The 17,963-nt window shown below is 35.1% G+C and overlaps 3 protein-coding genes and 1 pseudogene across 5 annotated transcripts; 2 read left to right on the top strand and 2 right to left on the bottom strand.

Moving 5' to 3' along the window:
- Positions 1 to 3,638: 3,638 nt before the first annotated feature.
- LOC143597034 (putative E3 ubiquitin-protein ligase RHY1A) lies at positions 3,639 to 5,766 on the top strand. Its single transcript, XM_077075657.1, has 3 exons — positions 3,639 to 3,880; positions 5,068 to 5,225; positions 5,368 to 5,766. The coding sequence occupies exons 1-3, from the start codon at positions 3,677 to 3,679 to the stop codon at positions 5,693 to 5,695; spliced, it is 690 nt and encodes a 229-aa protein (XP_076931772.1). The 5' UTR covers positions 3,639 to 3,676; the 3' UTR covers positions 5,696 to 5,766.
- Positions 5,767 to 7,852: 2,086 nt separating this feature from the next.
- Positions 7,853 to 9,462, top strand: LOC143597033 (uncharacterized). 2 transcript variants are annotated; one of them, XM_077075655.1, is made up of 5 exons: positions 7,853 to 8,004; positions 8,141 to 8,162; positions 8,239 to 8,344; positions 9,134 to 9,241; positions 9,343 to 9,462. In XM_077075655.1, the coding sequence occupies exons 1-5, from the start codon at positions 7,938 to 7,940 to the stop codon at positions 9,442 to 9,444; spliced, it is 405 nt and encodes a 134-aa protein (XP_076931770.1). In that variant the 5' UTR covers positions 7,853 to 7,937; the 3' UTR covers positions 9,445 to 9,462. The 2 variants fall into 2 exon arrangements, with proteins under 2 accessions (XP_076931770.1, XP_076931771.1); XM_077075656.1 differs by having other exon boundaries at positions 7,854 to 8,004; positions 9,355 to 9,451.
- Positions 9,463 to 10,138: 676 nt separating this feature from the next.
- LOC143597032 (uncharacterized) lies at positions 10,139 to 12,446 on the bottom strand. Its single transcript, XM_077075654.1, has 2 exons — positions 12,119 to 12,446; positions 10,139 to 10,507 (listed from the first exon to the last, which is right to left on the bottom strand). The coding sequence occupies exons 1-2, from the start codon at positions 12,440 to 12,442 to the stop codon at positions 10,379 to 10,381; spliced, it is 453 nt and encodes a 150-aa protein (XP_076931769.1). The 5' UTR covers positions 12,443 to 12,446; the 3' UTR covers positions 10,139 to 10,378.
- Positions 12,447 to 14,995: 2,549 nt separating this feature from the next.
- LOC143597031 (uncharacterized) lies at positions 14,996 to 17,919 on the bottom strand (annotated as a pseudogene). The gene is made up of 3 exons (XR_013146819.1): positions 17,522 to 17,919; positions 16,027 to 16,375; positions 14,996 to 15,725 (listed from the first exon to the last, which is right to left on the bottom strand). The product of XR_013146819.1 is annotated as an uncharacterized LOC143597031 (transcript).
- Between the last annotated feature and the right edge of the window lie 44 nt (positions 17,920 to 17,963).

Genomic DNA, 17,963 nt, shown 5'->3' with positions numbered 1-17,963 from the left:
ATAAGGTAGTCAATTGTCATTGGTAAATTTCGATACAAATCATAAGCCTTGATTACATTCAAACTAAGTTGTGAGTTTTAACATATAAAATTTCTCATACAGTGGTACAACACCAAATCAAATGGGTTAGTTTACATATTTAATCATTATTATGTTTCCATTTTTGTAAAATCCTGTAGATATTACATATTAATGAATTTGAATTGAGATATGTTAATAGTGACAAACAAACACCATAAAAAGTAAGTTACATGTCAAAATAAAAAACTAGTGTCATGAACATTAACAAAACCAAATAATGGCATACGGAAGTTGAAAAGTCACCCGGACGTGGATATATTAGTTTAGAGTAGTGTAGGAGTACAATGCGTGTGATGTTGTAAGAGGACTAAAATAGCATGCTGAAGAAGTCAAGGGACCAACACAAATAATAAATGAACCGTAACATCCTTGACTTCCGGTCTATTTTGGCGTCTCCAAACTTCATATACTACTTCCAAGTGTTTTAACTATTTTAGTCTCTGTGGGCCCACCTCTGGACCCATTGTCATAATATGTTGGTCTTATGTTGACTCGGAATTGTGAATTTCTCAATTTCACCATTAACCTTTTTTTTTTGGAAAATTCCCTAAACAAGACAAATGAAGAGAGAGAAAAGAAAATAATCTTATTTAAGTCAAGATTCTCAAAACAATCCACAAAATATGTACTGAGGCAACAACTTGGAAAAATAAATGATGAGATTTTTTAAAAAATTAAAATCTGACACGTGTAAAGGTTCTGACACACCAGACGAGATTTTTAAAAATCTCGTCTGGTCCGACCACATTTTTAACTTAATTAACTTTTTAAAAAACCGTCTCTCCAGACGGGTTTTTTATGTTTCTCGTCGTCTGGTCCGTTTAAATTATTATTATCCCTGCCTTCTTCCACATCTTCATCTTCATCTTCAAAATCCCCAGTTTCATCACACCAAGTTGAGCAAGTTTGTAAAATTTTAGTTTCTTCTATTTGTTGTGTTGAAATTGGTAATCATCATGGAATCAAAAGAAATGATAATGCCAGCAGTAGAAAGAAAAGCACCTGAGGCTCAATCAAGCTATCAATTGGCTCTAAACACTAACAACCCCACCCAAACAATGGGACCGCAGGGGTTTACCATGGAGACTATCAACTTGCCATCTTCTTTGGCAAAGAAAAAGAGGGGTAGGCCCCGGATGGTGTGGCTGTCAGCGGAGGGTCAGGTGGTCGGACATTGTCACCAATGCCACTCTCCGCTTCTTCACCACCCTCTGCCGGTTATTCTGATATTAAGCTTGGTGGGCATGCGACAAGTGGTGGTGAGTTTCAGGCTGACAAGAAGAAAAGGATGAAGATGAATTCTTCTGAGAGATCAAACATGAGCTTAGGTAAATTAATTTGCAATTAATATTGAAGATGAAGATGAAGATAAAGATGAAGATGAAGAAGATGAAGAAGAAGATATGGAAGAAGGTATGGATAATAATAATAATAATTTGAATGGATCAGACGAGAAACATAAAAAAACCATCTGGAGAGACGGTTTTTTAAAAAGTTAATTAAGTTTAAAATATGGTCGGACCAGACGAGATTTTTTAAAATCTCGTCTGGTGTGTCAAAACCTTTACACGTGTCAGATTTTGATTGGTTAAAAAATCTTGTCATTATTTTTCCAAGTTGTCGCCTCAGTACATATTTTTTGGATTGTTTTGAGAATCTTGACTTAAATATGATCATTTTTTTTCTCTCTATTCATTTGGGTTATTTAGGAAATTTTTCCTTTTTTTTTCTTAAGTAGAATCACTAGCACACTTACAAGTTAAAAGTCATCAATGAATTAATTTTTCTAGTTTCAAATTATATGTGCAAAATATTTTAATAACTATGTACGGTATGAGTTTGTGTTCATTTGTTTGATTTACATGACAAGCAATCAAACACGGGTAATTAAACTTACAGGGTTTTCATATTGAATTTTTGTTAATAATAAATGTGTTCGTGTTAGACTGTTAGTCTACACACGTTTACTAACAGTATATTCGAATGGTTCACAAACACAAAAGAACATAATTGAACATCTACGAAGATAACTTGCGATTTCAAGAAAAGTTAACAAAACATAAAGCTTCAAGAACGATCAAATGAACAATACCTACACCTTTGAACAAGTTACATTCTTTTGAAGCTATTAGGAAGAGGAACATTGGAGTTTCTCCTTTGAGTTGTGTTCTCTGTGACTCGGTTGAACACATCCTAACAGGTTGTTTTTTCGCAACGGTGGTTTGACAACACATCAATGCTTGTTGCAAGGCTCCTTCTATTTATATCTTTTCGTTTGACAATATTTTCAAACTCCACTCTAAGGTGAATTCAGGTGAGAAGATTCTTCATAGTATTATGATTATTGCTAGTTGGAGGTTTTGGATGACGAGAAACGAGAAACTTCACGAAGGTATATTGGGTAAAGTTGAAGATGCTATTGGTAATATCCAGGACCGGCCTTGAGGCATGGCAGGGCAGTCGACGGCCACGGGCCCGACAACCCCCTAGGCTCGAAATTTTTTATTTAAAAAAAATTACATGTATTTTTTATCAAAAAAAATATGTATAATCAATGTTTCAACACAATTACATAACCACTAGTTTGGTCTAGTGGTAAAGAGGTATGACATCTCACCAAAAAGTTGTGGGTTCTAGTCTTATTTGAGGCAATTTGAGACAATTTTAAGCTTATTTTTATACAGAAATTTTTTACAAAACTCAAATCATAATCAAGTAAGCTCATATAAAATTAAATTGTTTAAACCTAACAAAATGTTTATTTTACTTAAGGCCCAAAAAAAATTTCGCCTTTGGCCCAAAAAATTTTCCGCCTTCTCGGAGCCGGCCCTGGTAATATCAGGTTTCTTGTGGCTTAAGAATAATAGCCCTAAGAGATTTTCAAGGTGTTGGTCTAATTTGTGTAAGTTTGCTTTAACGTAATTGTCTTGTGTTTTGCGGTGCCTCCTCCGTGCTCGGTGAAGAGGTCCTCCTCTTATAAAAAAAAGTCAAAAACAATGTTTGAAAGTAGAGGTGCACAGAATACCCGGTTGCGGACCTGACTCGGAACCTACCCGTACCCATTTCTCCCGGGAACCAAAACCGAAACCGGAAATATCCGGTCAAAACCCGAACCCGACCCTACCCAAAACCCAAAAAAAACCCAGTCAAATGCCTGACTTTACCCGGAACCGGTTCCTACCCGACCCGGGTTTAATTTTTATTGACCATACCTGGTTCCGGTTCCTGAAAATACCTGGTTTGTATACATGTATTTGAAAGTGTTGTTATTTTGTAAGATGTTTAAATCTCCAGCCCATCCTGAAACTGACCCAGGCCCACAACCCAGCTTCGATGAAAAGATAACACTTCTTTAATACAAAATCAAAGAAGTAACGGGGAAAGTAGATAGTCATTTCGATGTATGTATAATGTATATATATATATATATATGTATGTATGTAACCCGGTGAGTCCAACTAACCGATAATAATAATAATATCATCCCATCTCACCAAACTCACGAATAATATCCAACTCTGCCTTTTTTATTTTGTGTGTTTCCGGTGGAAGATATTATATTATATATAATTATTATTATTATTATTATTAGTGGATGACAAGTGCTTCGGAGCTGTTTTACAGCCGGAGATACCGTTCCGGTGGTCACAACGACGTCACCATTACAGGCCTTGATTCCTCTTTTTTATCTGATTCCATTTCATCTTATCGTTCCACAATTCCTCGTCATAATAATAATAATAATCGGTGTCTCTCCGATTCCCGTCGTATTCACCGCCGTCGATTTCATCAACTACTGGTATTATTATTATTATTATTTATTTATTTCCCCTAATTAAATGTTATTTGTTTTTTGTTAATTGTGAACTTAAATATAGTTGATTATGTTATTAATTGTGTGTTACTTTCAGTAGCTGACTTCAGTTAAATAGTTGACCTCTTAAACGACTCGTTTATTATTTGTTAATTAGTTAATTTGTATACACTTTTAGTTAGTTTTATATATTTTGAGACAAACTTTTATCACCTTAAGTAAGTTTGGCTTGAGCTCGGCGTGTAGTGTGAAAATAATAGGTTCAAAAGAGTTAATAATTAAAAATATACATTAGACTCGTTAATGCTCGACGACCGTAAACGATCTTCTCATACAAGGCTCGGGCTTGGTAACTAAACGAGCTTTATTCGAGGCTCGGGCTTGAAAAGGCTTGGCTTGCTTCAAGTTTTCTTTATCAATCCGATCTCGAGTGGCTCGGCTTGTTTATTAATTGTGTATTTCGGTAGTTGACGTAGTTTAAATAGTTGACTTGCAAGAGCTCGAGCTCATTTATTATTTGTTAATTAGTTAATTTGTATATATCTTTAGTTATCTTTATATATTAGGAGAAAAATTTAGTGAGCCTAAGCTTGGCTCGTGCTCATATGATGCGTGACCTTAAACGAGCCAAAGCCCGGCTCGAGCTCTGCTATGTAGTGTGAAATTAATACATGGAAGTTCAAAAAAGTTTAAAAATATCGTTTACAAGGCTCAAGCTCAAGCTCAGTAACTAAACGAGCTTTATTTGAGGCTCGGGCTCGATAAGGCTCAGCTCGTCTTGAGCTTGGCTGTGTAGTGCGATTTGTGAAATTACTATATGGAAGTTCAAAAGAGTTAAAACATAAAAAAAAAATAATACATTTTGTTTACGATGCTTAGTCTTGGTAACAGAACGAGCTTTATTTGAGGCTCGGCTCGGCTTGTTTCGAGATTTTTATCGATCCTATCTCGAGTAGCTCGCGAGTGGCTTGGCTCATTTGCATCCCTACTAGTTGATAAGGTCCGAATTGTTTGAACTTAGATTCATGTGCAATTCAATAATTATAAAAACAGAACTTTGTCATAGGGGTGGTTATATTAACTCTCAAAGCTTATATTTTGTTTTAAAGCAAATTTATTAAAATTTTATGTAGCTAATGTTATAATTTCTAACTGCTAATTGTGACATTCAGGAACATCAACTTGTCAATCCTGAAGAAGGTGGTCGTATTATCAACCCTGACAGTCACAGATCCATTCGCACCGCGCATAATAGACTTCCAGGATCTGTATTACTTGCAAGAGAAAGACTTGTCGAAAGACTCAGAGGCGTTTCTGTTTCAGGAAATAGGTTAGTGTCAGACTGATTAATACTTACCTTGATGAATATTATTATTGAAGTATTATAGTTTTTATATTTATACTGATTAACTCGCTCAGTTACATATCAAACTGATAGTCGTGTAATGTTTGCAAAATGTCAATATATGCAGCCAAAGAAGCGGGTCATCATCCACCAACACCACCGCCCATCGAAATGACTTCTCTACCCGTAATGTTGTGGAAACCCGAAAAAACAAGCCAATGGGATTGAACGAAGATGAAGTGAAGTGTTTACGGTTGGAGGCTTTCAGCAGTGAAAGTTGCAGCGTGTCAGTGGAGTGCACAATTTGTCTTGAAGGTTTTAAGGATGGCGATGAGATAGTTTCTCTGCTTTGCACGCACAGGTTCCATTCGTGTTGTTTGGTCCCTTGGGTTCGGGTCTGTGGGGCGTGCCCGAATTGTAGAAAACGCGTAGTTGTAAATGTGCCTGTGAAATAATAATAACCCCCTTTTGTAGCATGTAATAATCACTTTTCGAGTTTTGTTATCTAAAGTCTAAAGATTAGTTAGGTTTTGATTGTTCTTTATATATTTTGTAAGATTATATAATACATCAATGTATTCGGTTTAGACGCAAGTAAACGGATGATTGAATTCATGTTTTGGGAATAACTGATGGTCGGCTTCGGTTGGGCATACTATAACTCTATAGCCGACTAATATCACCGAACAACATCAACATTGAACAAGATCAGTACTTTATAATTGAATATTTGATCAGCAGCAGCATCATAGAACAACAGCAACAACCTTGGATCAGATTAGCAACACCATCACTTAACCGACTGACAGACAAACGCCAAAACAATCAATCGAAAACTGATCAGTTAACAATCCCTAACGACCGAAATTTTCGGTTTTGATTCAGTAGTGTTCACCAGTTCAACCAGTGTCTCTATTGGTAATGGTTGGTTCAACTCTAAATCAGTTTTGTGGATGCATTTATATAAAAAAGTTTATATCTTAATTGATTTGTTTTGAAACATTTATATAAAAAGTTTATGATATGAACTTTTTATATAAATGTTTCAAAACAAATCAATTAAGATATAATATTTTTTATATAAATGCATCCACAAAACTTTTTTGCACCAGAGGTGCACAAAAAACCCGATTTATGCACCTATAGATTGATAGTAACAAATGAAGTAAAAGTAAAGTTACAATTTGATCAAAGACACTTGGTATAAACTATACGTTAATGACAACGGATTATGAATCATAATTTTTTTTTTTTTGAAAATTTTTTATATATATTTATTAAGAAACATAGATATTACATCAATATAGCAGGTAGGCGGCGCCGCCACCCCTTTCTGAATTGCAAACCCTAACCTGCTAAAGACATACCCCTGCCCCTTTGGAGTCGACACATTGCTATGCACAACCCGTTGGACCCTGGTTAGGAAACGGATAGCTTCCGGTGCCAAGGAGCCAAAGGTATCAAAAGCCAGAGGGACAAAAACATGTTGGTTATCTTCGCAGGCTTTAGCATGTTTCTCCACCTTCTTCGTTTCAGCCATTTTCATTGTTTGCCCAGCTACAAACCCATTATCCCTCAAACCAGCTAAAGGAGATACCCCCTGTGAGGTCAACACAAGCGTGTTTTCCCCCGACCCAACCAAAGACGAGCAAATCTGCCGATCGTAGAGTGGATCTCCCTTCCGTGGGGTCTGTAAGGAAGTTTACGGGGGCTTCCTTTTTAGCTAATATCCCAACTCTCCTTAAGATGTCCCAAAGAACGTCCCGCACCCAATCATGTCGGTATTTGAACCCAGGCATCTCCTTGCAATGAACCGCATGCTCTCCGAATTTATCCAGGCAAGCCTTACGGCAGATCGGACATGTTTCGTCTTCTGGGTACATTGGGACCATCAAACGGTACTTAAGAATGGCCCTATACTCGACCGCAGACATGCTTTGGCCCAAGCCATCAATCGGGATAACGGTCAGAAAATCTTGGGCATGAGGACCTTGTAAGCATTCAATAACCGCCTTCTGTCGGGGGAAAAATCCAAAAACTTCTCCCAGGCTCTGAGCGATTTTGCCAAAAAGGGCATTCGCCAAAGTTTTTTGAGGCTTTGGTGGGGCGGTGTCCTTATTAGAGAAACCGCCAATGTCAAAGTCTGGGAGAGCGCCATTTAGGCGTTCTAGGGCCTTACGTAGTTTGAAATCATAATTAAATAAATTTAATTAATTATTTATTTGATATTATTATAAGGCATATCAAATCTCATATTTTAATTTGGGATTGCTTATTTTAGCTGATTTATAATTTATTAGCTTTTTAAAAAATTAAAAAATCATTTGGGATTTCTTATGTAGTAAAGAGAAAAGTTGATCGAATTATAAAATTAGGGCTGACAATTGATGACATGTTTAAAACACGATAAGGCAAACATGTTTATCAAAAAAAGTGTGGTATGTGATTTTTTTATTTTCTTAAATAATTAAAATTAATAGGCTAGATAGACTCCATCGGTTCCGGGTCCCCTTAAAAGTGTTTTATAATAATGACATATAAAGTAGTTAAACGAGTCGTATTTATTCTGCCAAACGTTTCATTTCAAACCATTAAACTGTTAAAACACGAATTGTCAGCTCGGTACAAAATTGTAACTTGTTACTTTTACCAAAAATAATAAGGGAGTAAAATAAGGAAAATCTCAAACAGCACACCATGAGCTCATGTATTAGCTTACAGGTTGCAGAAACCATATGGACTGAAATCCAATCAACTCGTTCAGGTACCATACAAGCATACATATATATATATACATATTCATTCAATCTAATTTTGAAACCAATTGTTACATTAGATATGAGCCCTAATTTGCATTCTATTTGTTTGTTTGCTTGATTTTTAAATCTCCAATGATTCAGTGACTGATGATCAGCTATCCATGTGAGTAACTTAACCTAATTACACATAATGAATGATAATCAATTAATTAATAATAATAATAATTTGACAAATACAGTTTGCATATTTTGTTTGGAAAAAACCTGGAGAGAGCTACGAAAATAGTAGATGCTCGCGGGGTGAAGAAGATATCCGGACAACCTAGCGGACGCTCCATTTTCCAGGTTTCTAAATTATCACATACCAGTCTGCACGGTTCGCTTATTAGCCTCAACCGAACATTTCGTTAATTTAATAAACAAACGCACATAAACAAAACCTTTTGTTCGTTCGTTCATTTATGTTTGTTTGAAACTTTGAATTTTAATAAATACATAACATGACATAACATAAGTAGTTATGCTTATATAAATATGAACATAAAAGGGGTTCGTTTAAATACATACATACATATATATATATATATATATATTGTATTTACTTGTTTATTTTTTATTGAAAGAAATAAATCGTCGTGATCAACCTCTAGAGTTTGTATTCGTGAAGGAATATGGTTGATATGATTGGTAGTGTTTTTGGATGAATTATGTTTGTGTTCTTTTATGCTTGATCAATTATGTTCGTTTAATCTTGTTTGTTTATCTACGTTTACTTTCCTGAAGTGTTCATTTAAGTTTTTAAACATGCCCATTTTCTTAATGATCGAACATGAACAAAAGATGCATTCGATTATATGGCCGTGTTCGTTTACCTGCCTATTCAGTTAACCAAAACCAAACCTGGCCTAAAATTACTGCTTACAAGTACATGAATTCGAGTTATAAAACATGGAATTCATGAAATGGATGCATAAAAGCTAGAAATATATGAAAAAAATAAATGGTTCGGTTGGGTTCGGTTAATAGAAGTTAACCGAGGGTACAAACAAACCGATAACCTATTTTTGGTTAATTCAATTCTTGGCTCGGTTTCATCAGTTTTCGGTTATTACTCACCCCTAAATCTATACGTAGGTTGTTGGGGAGTCGAGAAGGAAGGAAGAATACCTATGTTTCCCTGAACACTATTGTGCATGCTACTCGTTTTTCTACGACATTGTTAACAGAGGAGAACAGATTTGTGTAAGCCTAAGCCACCTTTACATATATTTGGATTTGGATACACAATATTATTCATGCTAATTTTGATTTTGATTTTGATTTGATTGTATTAATGTTTTCAGTGTAAACACCAGTTGGCTGCCAGAATTGCTGTCTCATTGGGTACATGTGTGGATGTCAAAGTGTCTGATGAGCAGCTAGCACATCTGCTTGCAAAACTCTAAAAACATTGCAGAAACATGAATATAATATGTCACATTGATTCTATCATATAATATTGATTTGCTTCTTGCTTGTTATTTTTCAAAACAAAAAGCCAAGACCAAGCATGTTCTTGTGCTGCATATGTCTTAACATTAAAACAATGATCTTTAACCATTACCAAAAATTAACAGCAAATACAAGGTTGGTGAATGAGTTGAGTAAGTTTATACAGTTAAAAACCATTTTCTTTTACATCAACAACTTTATGGGATATCTTCGGGTCCTCGTTAGAAGCACAGAAGGTAAACAAAGCCCCGGGGAAGTAATTGCTTAAACCCGAAAAAGAAGTTTCTTTATACATTGAATTACAGCTTCTTTGGTTTGTTTGGAAGACTAGAAACACGTCGGTTTTTGTACTAGACAATTTCGGACAACACAAATAGCTGCCAACATCTCTAGCTGATTACAGAGTTTTGTTTTTATGATTTTTGTTGGTACTTACTGTCACTCTAATAGATGGTTTCGGTTTTGTCCGGTATGATAAAAAATCCTGTGTCCAGTTTTGTTATCATCTATTAACCTACATCTATGGTTGTCCATGTTATGCATGTCATTGTGTCAAGTTTCATCACTTATTAACAAAATAAACTAAGGTTGTAAAGCTCGGAATGTGTAAAAGATCACAATCCAACAATTAAAAAGAACGAAACAAGAAACACGAAAGGGGTGCATATATAATTCGTGAAGCATAATAACATATGCAGAAACCGTTCAGAAGTAAAGCGATCCAAGAAAGCATAAAAGCTAAGGGAACAAGTTCTCAAAACACCAAACAGACAAACGCTACAAAAAGAAGTTGGGGTACTATCCTTTCTTTCTTACTAGTACTAATAATAATATCATCAACCACCCAAAAGAAGGTCTCCATTTACACAAAAACGGGTTCTTACGACCCTAATTTTCTACCTTCTTGAAGTGAGGACTGATTAGCCCCGCAATCTCAAGAAACCCGACTTGATCCCTTTCTCCAAAGATTTTCTTCAGCTTGTCGTCGCACATGATAACCCTCTTGTTGTTTGGATCCTGTATACACAACTCAAATTATAACATAACAGACTAAGCAATGCTAAAATTCATAATCTATCAACTAAAGAGACTAGATTAAGCATGCGGTACATGGAAGCTAGGGTCTCATACAAACAGTTGAAAAACTCCAAGTTAAACTTTAAGTTCTATCAATTATAACTGAAGCTAAAGCTTAGGGGTGCAAACGAGCCAAGTCGCTCGTGAAGTACTCGACATCGGCTCGCAAAAAGCTCGAATTGAGCTTAGCTTAAACAAGCTCAAGCTCAAACCAAAAACAAGGCTATTGTTTATATAAACTTTTTTACTTAATATAATATATTTTTATAAGCTTAAGATAAAAATAATTATAAAATACATTTTAGGTCATATATAAATTTTATATTAAGATATATCTAAAAATAAATATAAATACTAATAGAATAACTAATAAATAATAAACGAGTCGAGCACGAGCTTGAAAAACTACTCACAAGCCAAGCTCGAGCCTCAGCTCGGCTAGTTTACACCACTACTAAAGCTTAATGTTGTCACTTGTCATTCTCACAGTCCATGTGTATAAGCAAGCTAGGGCCTCATATGAAAAGTTCAAAGACTTGAATACATTTAAACTACAAAATACATCAATTATGTCAAATTTGAGAAAAAAACAGACCACCACAGTGTCGTATGAACAATTCAAAAACTAGAAAATGGAATATAGTTTCAACTGAATCTTCAAAATCCATCAATCATTACGGAAACTTAAACTCATCGTTGTCAATTGTGTCCATGGCATGAGTATAAGCAAGCTAGTGTTTCATATGAACAGTTCAAAAACTAGAAAGTAGAAACCATATTTAAAATCCAATTTAAACTTTCAAAAGTCATAAATCATTAAGAAACTAAAACTTAACTTTGTCAATGACTCAATTCCAAAATAAAATATAAAACCTAGATGTGGAGACAAGCTGAGCTACTCAAGCTTAGGTCGATAAATAGCTCAAAACAACCCAAGCTTTTTCGAACTTGAGCCAAGCCTGAGCCTGCAAATAAAGCACGATTTGTTATCAAGCCCGAGCTCAAGCCTCGAATGAGAAGCCCGTTGCTTGTCGAGCCATAAAGAGACCGAGCTTAAACAAACAAGCTCACAAGCCAAGCTCGAGCCTTTTTAAGTCAAAACAAGCTATCCAAACCACAGTATTACAAAACAAAACCATCAAAAACTGAAAATAAGTACAATAGTATATCTACTAATCGATAATAACAAACGAGCCAAGTCCGACCTTAAACAAACAAGTTCAAGCTTCGGATAAAAGCTTAACATGAGCTCTTGTAAGCCAAAACAAGCTTTTCAAACTACAGTATAAGCAAAAGCTAGAGCTTCATTTCATATACATATATAACAATAAAACTATCAGAAACTGAACTTATAATAATAATAATAATAATAATAACAATAACAATAACAATAACAATAACAATAATAATAATAATAATCTGTAAGTCAAACTCGAGCTTTTATAAGTCAAAACAAGTTAATCACATTTCAAACCACAATATAAGCAAGCTAGGGTTTCAAATACACATATATGAATAATAATAATAATAATAATAATAAAACTTTTATACCTGCAGTCCATTCTCCTTAATATGAGCCCAAATAACCTTCAGCACCTCCGTACGCGAAATCTCCGTTCGTCCTCCAAGGAACTCCCTCATTTCCGGTGACACCGGTCTAGGCTTCGAGAATCCACGCGGCGCACGCTTCTTCGTCTCGGTCACCGGTTCAGAAGCAGTCGCGTAAGTAACCGCCGTCCGTACAAGCTTATTATTATTATTATTACCGGTCAACGGCCGAAACGACGTCGGTTGGATAAACATCAAGGAGGATGGAGAGGTGGTTAACGACGGTGTGACGGCGGTTGAGAACAAACCTAACGGTAAGGAGGCCATGGTGATTGGATTGGATTGGATTGGATTGGATTGGATTGAGTGGAATTGAGTGTGTGTTGAAAAGATAAGACTGAGCGAAATGAGAATAATAAGAATTGGGGGTTTTAGGGAAAGTAACGTTTGAAATATCAAACCGCTTATGGGCCTTAATGGGCTTTACCTGTCCAATTTCTAATGAATCAAGTAACTAGAAGTCTAGAGGTGCTTAAATCGGGTTTTCCTGATATGACCAGCCAGTCCAGGTATTGGGAATAAATGTGCACACAGAAACCGGTTAAGCGATTTCTAATCGGTTTGTACCTGATTTTTTAATCGGTTACTTACTGGTTCAATCCTAACCGGTTACTAACTGATCCTAACCGCTGGTTAGTAACCGGTTTATATTATTGATTTCCAAACCGGTTAATAGAACCGGTTAACCAATTTTTTTAATTATTATTTATTAAAAATCGGGTGTTTTTCAGTTATTAACCGGTCCGGTATAACCGGTTACCACCCGACCTGAAAAACCGATCTAACCTGTTGATTCCCTAAAAAAATCGGTTAGCATATTAACCGAGTAATGGTTAACCGGTTAACCAATTTGTGCACCTCTAACTGGGAATACTCTGGTCGGGTTTGGCTTCGGGAATTGTCTCTAAAAAATCATACCTTATGCACAGGTTCGGATTGGGTATAGTTACGGGTATTTGAATACCCTATTTCTGGGTATTGAAAAAACCATTTTTTGGGTTTTTTTTTTTATTTTTCGGGTATGGATTGTGTTTTTTAAAGGACTACGTTTTTTGGGGTATTTTTCAGTCATTTTTCGGGTAATTTCATGTATGGATCGGGTATTAGAAAAACCTGATTTTTGGGTAAAACTGGGTACGAATCGGGTCCGGTTATGGGTAGGGGTTTTTGTATTAAAATGCATACCCTATTCGTACCCTGTGGTAGGGTCGGATCCGGGTTTAAGTTGTAAAACCCTAGGTATAAAAAACTTGATTCCGGTTTGGGTTTTTTGTGCACCTCTAGAGATAACCGTTTGTTCCGGTGAGGTCGTCATCCCGTTGAAAACTATACCGAAACATCCTCATGCGCTAGGGTTGTGCATGGTTTGGTTTGGTTTGTTTATTAGCCATAACCAAAATCGAAGGTTTTCGGTTAATCAATCCAGTTTATTCAGTTAGTTTGTCGGTTTTTATTTGGTTCGGTTAATAACTAAATTGAACTTGGGGCTGAAGTATTTTGGGTTCGTGTTGGACTTACGAGTTTAACCAAATAATAATTTCACAACTGTTGGGACTTTTGGGTTCGTGAGTTTGGCCCAATAAAAGTTTCACAGCCATTTTGGATTCATCAAGTTCCAATTCCAATTTCCAAATCCTGTTTATTATTCATTATTATATAATTTGAATTACCCTTTTCCAACATGTAATTTATTCAGTTTTAACCAAAATTGTAAGCTTAACCATAAATTAAGATTTTAGAAGAAGGCAAACTGAACTGTCTGTGCTTGTTGGATCGGCTGAACCGACGAGTGTTCACGGTTTAACGCTTTTATAAATAAAGAAAAGTTACTCTTCTGTTAAAGAGCATAATTTCATATTAATTTTCTAAAAAAAGACGATAAGACTTATTCATGAATACATTATGCATAAATTTATATTCCAAAATTTGAAAATGAAATAACAAATGTTAAACGATTACATATATCAAACCATAAATAGTAAACCATACAATACATGCTTCGACTTTTATAACTTAATTACTTTAGTTTAAAATGGTAACCAGCTTAGTTATTTATAGGTATAATTTTATACCAAATAAATACCACCAACCTTGGACCATGGTCCCTTTCCCTTGGTCAAATCTCCAGCCACCACCACCATCATTACCCCCTCTTGTCTTTGGGCTTCCTGAGTTTATTGTGTCACATGCTCTAGTTTAAAACTAAAAATGTATACAAATTAATACATGCATAATAAATGAGCCGAGCTCAAGCATGAAAAACATCACTCACGATAGCTCGAATAGAGCAGAGCTCATGCTCTCAAAAGTGAAAACAAGCCAAGCTCGAGTCCAGTCGAGCTCGAACTTGGCTCATTCGTACGATACTTGCCCAAAGAAAGATAAAAATATTTATTTTAACTTAAATACTAGAATACAAAATACTTGCTTATCCATCAAACATATGAAAAGACCTGTCTATCTTGTATACAAACATCAACAATAACAATCTTTGTAGATTACAATCAACAATCAAATATGCAAATCCTGTAGTCACACAAATGGCAAAAACAGGTGACAATTATATAATTGAAGAATACTAAATTCCATATATAGATATGTCTAGTAAAATCAACTGAATTGAAAAGGTATAAGGATATGACATGTGAGCAAACACATGTTGAAGAATCTTTTACATATCAACATGTCACCAAACATGATAAAAGATTGAAAGAAACAACATATGACATATTCATATGATGATAATGTTATCTCCCAACACAAAATAATAAACCAAATATTCTTTTCTTTTTTTCATAACATGTTCTTTGTCACCATTCATTCATTAAAAAAAAACACTAATTTATGGAAGCTATAATCTAAAATAAACTCCCATTAAAATGCAACTTTATTTAACCCTAACTCCTACCATCTAAAACTTATAGTAAGATGTTAGTTAAACTACCATGTTGATATAAACATGTTCATTAAACTTCAGTCTTCCAAACCACATTTCCGATATTACCCTCGTGCGCAACTTTACCACACTGACCACTTTTTCCTCGAGGGAGATCCGACGCTTCACTAACCGATCCAGATCTCAAATCAGCCGAGGGATAAAACAGTCATTTGACAAGCCCGGGACATTAAATGCAACTTCCTCAATGGTCCAAGCCTCTTCCATTCGAGTTTTCGTATGACTCATCGCCACCTCACCAAACCTGAAAAGTGTGACCACTGACCGACCCGAGTGTGCGATCATGATCCCGTCCACAGGGCGGTAATCATTTAAAGACGAGTTTATGGTGGTTTCCCAGTAGACTGCGTCACCACCGTTGGTTTGAATACAAGTTAAATGTGAATCCTCCATGTGAATAATTAGGCCCGTTTTTTGACTGAAGAAACCAAATAACACGTGACGAATTATCTCAGTGGGACCCTCACTCCTTGCTTTTAATGTTTGTGGGTCCGCGGTTTGTTTAAGAATGAAGCAATCTTCACCGTTGATCTTTTTCTCCCCTATGCATTTTGCGTCAACAAACATACTTGCAGTCGTCCGAGGATCAAGACCCTGCGTGATCAACATACTTTTATTAGAACAACAACAACAACAACAACATAATAATAATAATAATAATAATAACTTTTAAAATTTATTAGTCAATTTCCAAAGTTTACCCTTAAACACACACAACTAACATTAATAAACAATATTTATGAACCCAACTTTCAAGGGCATTATTGTCATTTGGCAAGCAAAAAAAACAATAATTTAATCTACTGTTTTTCAAATTAAGACAGTTTGACCGGGACGGAGGGAGTAATAATAAAATTAATAATAATAATAATATAATAATAGTATTATTTATTACTTGAAGAGCGCGACGTAGGGGTCTAGGGGGGGCCTTTAGAGGCGTGAGCACCGAGCCAAGGGGTGTGTCTCCAAACGAGTTTCCCGTTGCAGCCAGCGTGAACCTTGCTTCCACCAACGGCTAGCTCAACGTACCACATATCAGGGTTCATTTGAGATAGAACAAACCCTCCAGACTCGGCTGCTTTTGCACCGTGCTTATATTTAACCACTCGTGATGCAGTTTCAAATTCAGATGCAACCATCTTCACTTTGCCCATTGCGTAAGCGTTTTTAATCGAGTTTTGAAGCTTTTGCCCTCCGGATCCAGCTGTGTATTGTTGTATTATGTATTGAGCAGTTGAAGTTTCCTGTAAAAAAATAAAATCACCAATCAAAAAAACAAATGAAGTTAAATGACTAAGAGTGTAAAGCAGCTTGTTTCATTCAATAAATAAACAAAGACACTAACAGTAGTAACTTAACTATAACAAGTAACTAACTATTTTATTTATGATAACTTAAGTGTTCCAAAAAAGATATACATCCCTAATTCCCTACCATATCAACCTAAAAGGTCAACTTATTAAAATATAAAATGAATAGTATTAGTTTATTATTAAGTTATGAATCAACATGTTGAAAGAAAAAGTACCACTTGCAAGAATAATGTAACCTGAGACATTATTTTAATATTATAGTTTACAAACTAGAAAACTACAAGTTAAATATTTGAAACCATTAGACAAATATTGCTTTAAGATCTTAAAAAACCTATTTTTATCAAAAAAAAAAAAAAAAGAACAAAAAAGTAGTGAAAACATTACCAACCAAAGTAGTGTCTCATATATATGTATGCACTTTTAAAAGCAGGAAAAAAAACAATTTTATCCAAATGTTGACTTTTGAAAAAATTAATTGTTAATTCAAGGTACAAAAGGTGTTAATATTATCCCCACCAAACCACTTTTTAGAACCATTTGTTTAATTCAGATATCAGTTTATGAAATGACTGTAAAAAGTGAAATCTATCCCAGATCATATCTTCTATAAATTGACTCACTGAGATGAGTTCTAACACAAAATAAACAATAAAAAATCATCCAGATATTAAAAAATAAAATAATATCATCCAATCATTAAAATCATCCAAAAAATAAAAATAAAATCATCCAAAAAATAAAAAAAAATCATCCAAATATTAAAAAAAACAGTAAAAATCATCCAAAAATTGAATAAAAAACATCCATTTGAAAAATAAAAATAAATTCATCCAAAAATAAAATAAAGATAATAATAATAATATTGATAAAACCATACAAAAACTTAAAAAAGAGAACAAAAGCATCTAAATAATTTTTTTGTTTTTGAAAAGAAAAAAAACAACAAAATCATCTTAAATTTTTTTAAAAAAAAATTATCTAAAAACGGTAAAAATACCCCTTAAAAAGGCCATTAAAACCAAACATTATTAAAAAAACAACAACAATAATAATAATAATAATAACAATACTTACAATGGGAGTATCTTTAATACTCAAATGCGGCACCGGCTCGCCGGCGCTGCCACTCACCGGCGCAAGCGGCGCACCCATCACCCCAATCAACAGCCTCAAATCCGACGACCTTTGCCTACACGTCACCGATGACGTCATCGACGGCGTCCTAGCCAACTGACCCTTAACCCAGCTCCCAATCCCCGACCCGACCCGTTTCATATCCCCAGCTTCCGGGTCGGGTCCTTCAATCAACGGAGCTAAAGGGGTTTCAGTGTTTAAACTCCCGGATCTTTTAATATTAATATTATTAATAGTGTCCGGTGGCACGTGCGACTTGGCACGTGACCGGGAAGGTGATGAGGATAGGCTGCGGCGGAGAGATGAGAAGAAGCCTTGTTTACGTTCCATTGTGGGTTATTATTATTATTATTATTATTGGAGATGAATGAAATGAAAATGA

This window comes from Bidens hawaiensis, unplaced genomic scaffold, assembly GCF_021521415.1.
Source record: "Bidens hawaiensis isolate Kalapana, Puna unplaced genomic scaffold, B.hawaiensis_p1.1 tig00047505_1, whole genome shotgun sequence".
Classification (NCBI taxonomy): domain Eukaryota; kingdom Viridiplantae; phylum Streptophyta; class Magnoliopsida; order Asterales; family Asteraceae; genus Bidens; species Bidens hawaiensis.
Note: the sequence above shows the minus strand (reverse complement) of the source record. Positions and strands in the feature narration are given on the sequence as shown.